The sequence below is a fragment of the Procambarus clarkii genome, chromosome 44 (assembly GCF_040958095.1).
Source record: "Procambarus clarkii isolate CNS0578487 chromosome 44, FALCON_Pclarkii_2.0, whole genome shotgun sequence".
Classification (NCBI taxonomy): domain Eukaryota; kingdom Metazoa; phylum Arthropoda; class Malacostraca; order Decapoda; family Cambaridae; genus Procambarus; species Procambarus clarkii.
Genome location: NC_091193.1, coordinates 20,164,878 through 20,175,200, shown reverse-complemented (window position 1 = coordinate 20,175,200; position 10,323 = coordinate 20,164,878). Strand labels below are relative to the sequence as shown.

At 40.3% G+C, this 10,323-nt stretch overlaps 1 protein-coding gene across 5 annotated transcripts; it reads right to left on the bottom strand.

The window, feature by feature from the left end:
• Nucleotides 1-827: 827 nt before the first annotated feature.
• On the bottom strand, nucleotides 828-9,598 carry LOC123745296 (mucin-2). 5 transcript variants are annotated; one of them, XM_069300763.1, is made up of 5 exons: nucleotides 5,264-5,553; nucleotides 4,709-5,132; nucleotides 4,116-4,303; nucleotides 1,647-2,921; nucleotides 828-1,466 (listed from the first exon to the last, which is right to left on the bottom strand). In XM_069300763.1, exons 4-5 carry the CDS (start codon nucleotides 2,844-2,846, stop codon nucleotides 1,227-1,229), a joined length of 1,440 nt encoding a protein of 479 aa, XP_069156864.1. In that variant the 5' UTR covers nucleotides 2,847-2,921; nucleotides 4,116-4,303; nucleotides 4,709-5,132; nucleotides 5,264-5,553; the 3' UTR covers nucleotides 828-1,226. The 5 variants fall into 5 exon arrangements, with proteins under 5 accessions (XP_069156864.1, XP_045581644.2, XP_045581645.2 ...); XM_045725688.2 differs by lacking the exons at nucleotides 4,116-4,303; nucleotides 4,709-5,132; nucleotides 5,264-5,553 and adding exons at nucleotides 7,786-7,921; nucleotides 9,370-9,598; XM_045725689.2 differs by lacking the exon at nucleotides 4,116-4,303.
• Nucleotides 9,599-10,323: the final 725 nt, after the last annotated feature.

Here is a 10,323-nt window from a genome sequence, read left to right as displayed (position 1 = left end):
GGGTGTATTATCACTCGCAGGATGGGCATGGGGTGTATAATAAATTAAATAAACTATGAACTAAGGTTACTAACGAGTTTACACATTGGGTCTGACCCACTAAGTATCCCCTAAGACAGACAGTGAGCTAATTGAAGATAATCACCGATGCGGTGCACTATAATAATGTATAAAGGGAAAAGGGGTACTGACATCAGCAATGATAATGGTTATCTTGAGATGGTTTCGGGACTTAGCGTCCCCGCGGCCCGGTCCTCGATCAGGCCTCATTTTTGTTACACACCCCCAGAAAGCAGCTGTCTAACTCCCATGTACCTATTTACTGCTAGGTAACAGGGTCATCAAAGTGAAAGAAACTGCCCATTTGTTTCCGCGTCCACCAGGGATTGAACCTGGAACCTTAGGATTATGAATCCGAAGCGCTGTCCACTCAGCTGGCAGTGTGTGTGTGTGCGCGCGCGCGCGCACGCCCAATAGACATGGCCATGTTGGAGATAAAACCTCAGGATTTCAGTTGGGCATTTTGTAAAATAAACAAATAAACAATACACGTTACATCTAACAAATACAACTGTCCATTGAAAATAGTATTCCATGATTTATCAATTATTTTTCCGAAAAAAGTATAGGATACGGAAGTATACTGCATTTTGCGACCATGGGCCTGAGAATGTATAGATTTGTGTTAAAATGATGATGTTTAAAACTGGTCAGTGTGAACCAGTGACTAAAAGGCCAGCCATGGCTCGACCCCCTCTTGTTTATTGTGTTATGACCCTATTTTGATTTTTAATGTGTCGGGGTAGTGCAATCAAGAAATTTAAATTGTTTCTAAATATTTATTATAAAACAACAAACACTGAAACACTCCTATCGCCTGCGACGGAAAACTTGATATGAACAAAATATTTACAACAATGGACGATGCCTAGTACAATATATTTCTGCAAAAGGGAAAATGAGCCGTAGGAGCACCGAGGCGGTGTATCAAGTGTTAGAGATCACAGGGGAGGCAAGACATCTGGGAGACTGTCTTGAAGAGTCCTCTTCAGGACGCCACAATGGTGAACTTTTGTCTCACGTTCGTGGAGTCGAAAGTTCGAGTCTTCCAGTGCAAAGTGTATATAGACACGAACTTTACGTTGGTGATGTTCGTCTTGTTTCTCTGAAGGTCTCCATGACAGGTTTTCTTGGTCTCCTGTTCAATGAGCTTCGACATTGAGATCTTAAGCAGGCGTCGTTGAAGTTTTGTCGGGGAAGTGCGCTTCACCGTCGAAAGTCACTTTGGGGTGAAATCCCTGGCTGTTGGCTACGTAGGTTACTGTTTGTACTCGGCCGTCAGGTAGCTGGATCTTGTACGAGCCCCTCGTCTGGCCCTCCTCCCGCTTCTCCGCGTGGAAGAATTGGTTGCCGGTATCGTTGTCCAGGACCCCGTATCCGAATTCATAGCCGCTCACCTCTTCGCCCTGCAGGACAAGAAGAATGAGAATGCCAATAATAAAGGACAGCTTTGAAGACAGTAACCCGTTGGTGATTCACTTTTCGGAATTTAAAATTGTCTTTAAAGTGTTCATAAAGGTTAGCATTATGACTTTTAGTACTACGAAAAACATTATGTCTTACTTATTCATGTGTCGGCCACTTACCTCAGTACCATCGTCATTTTCTTTGGGGGTGACTTGGATCTTGGTTTCGGTGTTAATGTGTCCGTTGTTAATCTTCACAGGCACCACTGATTTCTTGTTGGGCTGCTGGTTATCCCTGGCCTGCTTCTTAAATTCCAAGGTAGCCGGAATGAGGGTAGGTGTGGATAGTCTGGACTGAAGCTGAGTTGTGGATCGACGCTTCTGCTGCTCATTGAAACTCTGGGTGGGGACATGAGTTGGTGATGGAGACTGAGATCGTATGATGACTGTAGGATGATCCTCAGAGAGCGTTGTCCTTTCCTGATTTGTATGACTGAACTCTGATAGGTTGGAGGGCTCTATGGACCTGGTGAACTGCTGAGGATTGTTGTGATTGTTCGGGTGATGGGATGGCTGACTGTTTCTGGCAAACGGCTGAGGGCTAATGTGCTCGTCGGCTTGGTGGAGCGCTTGTCCAAAAACCTCCTTGTTCTCCGGGGAATCAAGGAAATGGAATGAGTGAATGGTCTGTGGAAATGAATCTTGTGAGCGACTGCTCTTGAACGCGTTTCCCAGGTTAAACGTAGCCGTGTTTCCAAATGGAATGGAAGTGTCTGTGAGAGTGTCTCCAGGCTTGGGGCTGCCAAAATCTGTGAATCCAGTACTGGAGAAGCTGTGCGGGGAGGAGTCCTGAGGAGGCGAAGCAAGCTGGTTCTGCACTAAGGGAAGGGCTTGCGGGTGCTTGTCACTATGCGTGGGGATGAAGGGCAGCTGGTCTTCGTCTATAGTTCCCTGGAAAGGTGTGGTTCCAGTCAGAAAGTTGTTGGGCTTGAAGCTTTCGTCTGTGAAACCCTGTGTATCCGGAAAGGCCGTAGAGACCACCGATTCATGAAAAACTGTGAAAAATGACGATGGAATTTCTGTTCCTGTTAAGCTAGGTTTCTCCACTGCAGGTGGCAAATGGTTCTCCGTGGCTGGTGGAAAGCGGCTCTCCGTTAATGGTGAAAAGCTGTTCTCTGGGGCGGGTGGAAAGTGGTCTTTTGTGGCAGTTGGAAAGTGATTATCTGAAACTGGAGGCAAGAAGTTCAGCTGCTGGGGCTTCTGTGAGATCGCTGGCCGTTCACTGGGGGTCTCTTTGCCCCTCCTAGGTCCACTGCCGAAGATGCCCTGAATGGTCCTCGTCATACCATTACGTAGGTTTCCTAGGAAGCGCATCCCCATGGCTAAGGGTGTCTGGCGAGGCCGCTGAGGCTGGGCCCACGTCGTCACGCTGGCAACAAGCACCACACACAACACCTACCGTCATACCAGTATAAATTAGAAACTAAATAAGAAATTTTATTCACTAAACAACATATTAACAATATAAACTATAAACAATACCTGCAAAAAATCTGCTGATAATATTAAGTTTTCTTTAACTTTTCTGTGCACCGAAGTCTAGATGGAGAGACAAGTCAATTATTATATACAAATTACCTCTCAAATCTATCTTCTCAACTAATAAGAAACTTTGTTACGTTATCGTAATTAACGACACAAATGCATCCTGCTAAGAAGAGTAACGTCTTACAAATACTCAAGTTTCTATGCATCCGACTCTATAGCTTAGGCAAGTGTCTGGTTAGGCTAAAGGTTGGATTTATATGGAGAGGCAAATTTAGAGGCTGGGCTGCACTGAGTGTGCTTGTGGTATAGGTGCTCTGACCCAGTGATTTAACTAGATCATAACTATGTGTATTGCATGAATTTAACCCTCGGGGTTCATGGCTTCAGCCTATTGTATCATTAATTATAATTATGGCCTATGTAAGGAAATATTAAAGTAGCAGGGTAGTGATACAGTAATGTATTTGATGAAATTGCATGCTTTTGTTCATGTATACAGGATGGTTTATTCGTAATGTGGGAAAAGTGGGTATGTTCGTTCATACGCAGCCTATCCTCTTGTTTATTTAGTACTTACAGTAATCATGAGAACCATAGTACATATATGACGTAATGATCAATTAGAAAGTAGAAATCGTTACTAATGAATTTTAACAAACCGGAACAGGTTTTGTATTTATGTTGCAAAGACAACCCAAACTACCCTAACCTAACTTTCCTAGGCCAAATACACGCTATATGAAGCCTAATATAGTACATATATGTGCTATACAAACCCTAAGAATATTTGTTTTTTTAGAGTGTACAAGTGCAGGCTTCTGCTCACATGCCCCTGTTTGATTACCCATCTTGCGAGATGGAAATTCCCTACCGTCTCATAGTAATCTCTTGACAAACACTTTGTAACCCTTCATATAATTGTCTAGGGCCCCCGCATAACTGCAGCTGTACTTTAATATGTTAATAAAATCTTTCCGTAATTCAGTCTTTTTCGCAGGCCGCCTGAATGGAATTTACGGAAAATAATATATGTAGGAAAAATATATAAATAATTTCAGCAGTGATTCACAGTGCCATGTGCTGACGTCACTATTTAATTACCAATGAGACTTATAGGTTCTCCCAGTAACCGCAGTCTGTCAGGATTGCCTCATCAAGTCCCAGTTGGTTGCACGTGGGTTTTGGCAACAGTGAACGTGAGTGTTGTATCATCCTTCCTTGTTGTGGCGGCTGCTCTCGCTTTCTCCTCCACTCTCCTCTCTCAGGGAACAATACTACACTCATACAATCTGCCCGCGAAATTTTAAGCACACTACAAATTTCATGATTATTTTTTTCACCGTCATTATTTAACATGTTACTTCATTGAACGATAAGAAAAAATGGAGTGATAAGCGTGTGTATATGTTGTATTGTTACACTCATCAAAGCTTTGAGTATTCTCGAATCAATCAAGCCCGTGATATTCATTGATGCTTATTTATTTTTTAAATGCAATATATTTTAAAATCACCCGTTATTTATATAATATAAATCGTTACAATCATTCCAATTTTATTTGGGCAAAAATTTGGGTTTATAACTGAGACTGCTCGTGACTCGACTTTCTGATTGCAATAACCTGCACATTTTATATTAATATTTATGTTATCACATTAATGTTGAGCGTCACAGAATGTACGGATTATAACTACCTTCCATTATTTTGATCCCATGTCTCTGTACCCGGCGAGGCACCTGTGCAATTACTTTATCCACCTGTGCAATTACGTTATCCACCTGTGCAATTACTTTATCCACTCCCCGTGTTGCTGAGGATATCTTCGTATTGCCATCAATAAATTATCAAGATAATTTCTTGCTTATTTCACCACTTGTATAACCAAGAGTTGCGCCACGGCTGTATCTACCAGTTGTGTGGCAACCGTTACTTCACTGTCAATTTATTATCTTGACAGAGATCCGTGTCCAACGTTTCTCACTTGCCACACACATATATGATTCCCATGGACTGATATAATGTACTCAAATACACGACAGTTCTTGAGAATTTAAACACTTGAGAATAGGAGTTGTCACTTCGCGCACCACCGCGGTCCATGTCGGGATCCACCTAGGCTGCAAAAAAAATCTATCATGGAATATTTTGGTTTAACTTAAAAGGATTAGTAATGTATCAAGGGTGTGTGCATGTATTTCAGTATACTCCACAGTATACAGTGTAAAAGTATTCACAGCTGGTGACACACCATGCTACACTGCACAGTATTCCAGTGTAAAAGTACTCAACGTTGATGATAGACACTGCAACGCTCCACAGTGTACCAGTTCTCACTATCACTCAGGCACTGCTACACTCCACAATTTATCAGTCCTCACCATTACTCTCAGGCACTGCTACACTCCACAATTTATCAGTCCTCACCATTACTCTCAGGCACTGCTACAATACACAGTGTACGACTGTACTCATTATTGACACGCAACACAGGTTCCACTAGTGAAGATAATGTGATAATAGGCTCCGGTGCTAGCAGTAATCCCACAGAATTGAAGAAATCACAGGCGATAATGACTGGCAACTAGTGCTCAACAGGTGCAGTTAGTTGAACGACAAAACAATTAAGGACTTTTATGTACACCACAAAAGTCAGTAAAAGTTTCGAGGAAAGGGAATTTGTGAAAATAGCAATCGCCATAAATATAGGCGCTGCGGCGATCACCAACCACGAAGCTAAAGTAATGACAAATATTGAGAGAGATTTTATATTAACAGCAATAAGTATCACGAGTACAAATTATTGTTATATATATATCCAGACACTGGATACCGAATGAGAGATGAAGTCCTTGGGTTCGTGAGGTAAACTCGGCATCATATTGACTTCATGAGATAAACTCAGTGGCATATAGGTTTCATATGATAAACTCGGTATCATGTTGGCTTCATGAAAAAAACAGTGTAATGTGGACTTCATTAGATAAACCCGGTATTAAGGGCTTCATGAGGTCAACTCTGCATCACGTGGGCTTCAAGATATAAACTGGTTTCACGTGGGCTTCAGGATATAAACTGGTCTTATGTGGGTTTCAGGATATAAACTGGTCTTATGTGGGCTTCCGGAGATAACCTCGATATCTACTTCATCCAGATTCATTTTTTTATTCTCTTATTAATGATGCTTTATTACAGTTTTTTTTATCTTCGGCTCTTATCTTCATTACACTTATTCAGATTGAACTCTAATAGCCACAATTAGAACCATTTCTACTACTTTCTGTCCAGCTGTTAATGCAACTTCTAGTCGTCTCTTGTTCGAATGTTCCTCATTACCAGTAATCCATTTACATGTACAGTACCAGAAACAGCACTGGTACCTTGTGTGTGTATGCACACGCAAGAAACATTGTGTAATGTGTTATATTCCATCAACTTGCTAAAATGAATAAAAATACGATACGGAGTAGTGTTTACACAAAATTGCAATTTCCAAATAAAATTATCCCTTACATCTATCCTAGGTTTTCTATCCTAGTTATGAAGTAGAGACTATTGTAATTAACGGAGACAGAGCTCATTAAAAGTGTATTTCAACATTGTGCACACTGGCAACAGTCTCATGTCGGATAAGCTATAATTTGGACAAATGATGTAATTGAACAGAAAACGTGTGTATTGTCTAACGTTGACATCTTACTTTTAAATGGAAATTATATGGGCATGGCAGTATGGCTTACAGTAACAATATCTAATAATGCTATTTTCGAATGACAAAATATAGTTTTAGGGATACTTTTAGCACTTTGCATTTGATTTGGTTTGGTGTTGGGCTTTAAAGCCTATCAGCCTCCAGCGTTATTAAAGTTACCGTAAGTGCTTAATGTTGTTGTTGTTTAAGATTCAGCTACTGGGAACAAAAAGTTCCAAGTAGCACGGGCTATGGTGAGCCCGTAGAGTTCTTAATGAGCAACCGCCATGTATATAGTCCTGGACATAGTCCAGAGCAAACACACCTCACACTGTATATATATCCTGTACACTTGACTATTAATGCATTGCGGGCTCACCATAGCCCGTGCTACATGGACACTTCGTTCTGAGTAGCTAAATCTAAAACAACAACAACATATTAATGCACTTAGTTACAGCCCCGCTCCTGTGTCAGGGAAGTCCACGACGGGCTCACCATAGCCTGTGGAACTTTTGGAACTTTTTGTTCCAAGTAACTGAATCTAAAACAACAACAGACTATTAATGTTAAACAATAAACCATCCCCAACGCATCTGAAGTTTGGGGTATTTATGGAGATTGGAGATTCACTAAACTTTTTCTCTCTTACAAGATTCGTCTTTACTGTGGAAAATTGTGTATTTATGAAATATACTCAACTAGTTCTTCCACTTCTAAATTGATGTGCTGAAAATCTATACAACTTGCCCAAAGCCAACCAACACAAATTAACATATAACTATAAATTGACACAACTTGCTTTGCCATCTTTCACACTTTTTTGAATATGCATTTGATTCAAACCATAATAATATCAATAGTCATTGCAAACAATAAACACAATCGTTTGATAGGCCACCTTCGCAAGCTTCGGGTACAGTGTAGTTAGGCGACTTGACACAATCGACTTGAGAATGGTCCAGGACGGACCGAAACGTCGTCGTCCCTTCACCTTCTAGTGTGTGGTCTGGTCAACAGTGTAGTTACTACTGGAAGAACTATCGAGGTAATCCAGGACTTTACAACGAGATGAAACCTACCCTGAGGAGATTCATGGCAGGTTGTGTGGTTGTGGAGGATATGAGGGCGGCCATCCCCTGCGCTTGTTCATATAGACGCACTCTATGTGAAAGTAAGCCAGCCGTCATCTTCTGCGCATGCGCCGTACCTCTCTCTCTGCGATCCATACGGGAGATTTCATTAACTACTATTGATGCTATCAAGTCACTATTGTCTGGAAAGACAAAATTATTGCTAAAAAGGTAAATCTGTAATGTTTATTAGATTACCTGACTACGGTAATCAGGTAATCAGTTATGTATCTCTTAGTGTCTTTAATATTATTAAAGTACTATATTCTTCTTTGCATTGTCTTTGAGATTTATTCAGAATAATGCCATTATCCTTGTTTCTGGATTATAATTATCAGTATAGGTTATAATTATAACTATTTTAATGTGTAAATGAACAATTTACTTCAATCTTTTTGAACTTGGTTATAAATGTATAACCATATATGAATAAAGTTATTGAAATGAACTGCTATGAAACCTTGTGTAACGTATATACGAGTGAGAAGCTTAGGAATCCCACCCACTACTTACCCTCTATATATATGTGTGTGTGTGGATACAGCCTAGCCTAGTACGGTTGTGAAAATTGCTTGAGGCATAATTGTCACCTTTGCCGAAGAAATATTATACAGTTAGACTGTTTATCACATACAAAATTCTCAGAACTGGTAGGACTGACAGACAATGACATTATTGAAATGTAAAAAAAAGTTTACTATGGGAATATGCAATTACAATTGGGTGAATTCGAAAAATATATAGCCGAACTAAAATCAAGTTCACGAAAACATTTCAGTCTGAAAAACAAAACTGGTTTTAATGAACACTTTTACAAAAAACTTGCATTTTGCCCCCATTAAATGCGCTAATGTATATGGCACCCCCACAAGCTGTTTAGGGAGAGTATAAAAACAGTGATACAAGTGTGGGTGGGTGAAGCATTTACAGCGCTGCGATTCGAACAGAGGCCGTTAGCGAAACACTATTTGAGAAATGTTCGAACGCCATCAGAATAGACCCTCATAAACGCCAAATGCATGTTAATCCAGCCATCGTCACCAGTTGAGTCGTGTTAAAGCATTTTTCCTTCATAAACAGTAGGTTTGGCGACTGGATTAACGAACATTTAGCCTTTTGGCTGTTTAGGTTAGAACTTCTCCTTATTTCCTGTGTTCGAATCGCTCGTCTCTAAATGCTTCTCCAACAATCTTCACAAAAAAAATTACAAAAAGAACCGAAACACCTACCCTATTTTAGCCCTAATTATATACAGTACTATAATATACATTAATATTTACATTATAGAAAATTCTGTTTTTGGTTACACAGTACATTAAAGTATGTTTACATTTATAAAGATGTGAAGGGGGGTGGGGCGGAAGTTGGAACCGTCCAGTTTTCTTGATTAGCTGTAACATAGAAAAAACATAACCCAAGCAACCCACTTAACCTACCGGTGCATAGCACACGTGAATGTTTGCTAGCTATTACTGTTCATAATACATTGTAATTTGTTCGTTGGGGGACCATAACGTAGAAAATGAGACTTACTAGTTGAGAGGACGGGTTGGTGGCTATTGTTTACCAGGACGCCGCCTGCTCACACCACGCAGTCTAGAGTCCACCGTTCAAGACCTGATCCAGCCCGCAAACCTGTCGTTAATGGTAAGTTAACAACGTATTGTGAAGTCATTGATAACAATATTAAATATACTAATAACTTAGGCTGTCAAACACGAACGTAAGATCCTCAACAACTTTTACTGTGTACTTCCCAGAGGTGATGTCGGACACCTGCTCCTTGGCCGTCCGCCTTTTATTATTATTAGTATTATTATAGATAACATGGATAGAGCCTCTGCCCCACACGCGTGGGGTCCATGGTTCGAATCTCCTAGAGCCCAGGCGAATGAAATTATTATTATATATTTATATTTTTTAAGGTTAATTCGTTCACCGATTGATTGTTGCCGTCGGAGGCGGCTAGTTTATTGTGCACCCCATACTCATCGTGTCTAGTGTGTACAATACAGGTCCGTTGAAGGAACGCTGCGCAAACTGCACCGAATAGTTATAATTTAAATTTAAATAAGTTTATTGAGGTATAATAGTTTATAAGTTATAATGTGAAATACTTGAGTATTTGTGTACTCACCTATTTGTGTCTGCAGGATCGGGAATTAGCTCTTGGACCCCCCTTTCTAGCCGCCAATTTAAAGCAATGACTCCTGTCCTATTACATATCTATTACATGTCCTATCATATCTACTTTTTAAATGATGAATAGTTTGCTTCCACAGCTTGCACCTTTATTTCGTTGCATTTTCTCTATGAAAATGAAAATGAAAACTTTCTAACACCTCTATGACTCTTCTGGGTTTCAAGTTTCCACCCACGTCCCCGTTGTTCTATTGGTATTTAATGAGAACATTTTTTCTATTTTCATCCTGTCAATCCCTCTAAGTATTGTGTACGTCTATTATGCCCTCTCTCTCTCTCTCTCTC

Coding starts and splice junctions, on each gene's coding strand:
- LOC123745296 (XM_069300762.1), bottom strand. CDS start 7,932: ATGGATCGCAGAGAGAGAGGTACGGCGCATGCGCAGAAGATGACGGCT. Junction 2,922..7,785: donor CTGCCATGAATCTCCTCAGG/GTAGGTTTCATC, acceptor GTATGACGGTAG/GTGTTGTGTGTGGTGCTTGT. Junction 1,467..1,646: donor AAAATGACGATGGTACTGAG/GTAAGTGGCCGA, acceptor CTTGTCCTGCAG/GGCGAAGAGGTGAGCGGCTA.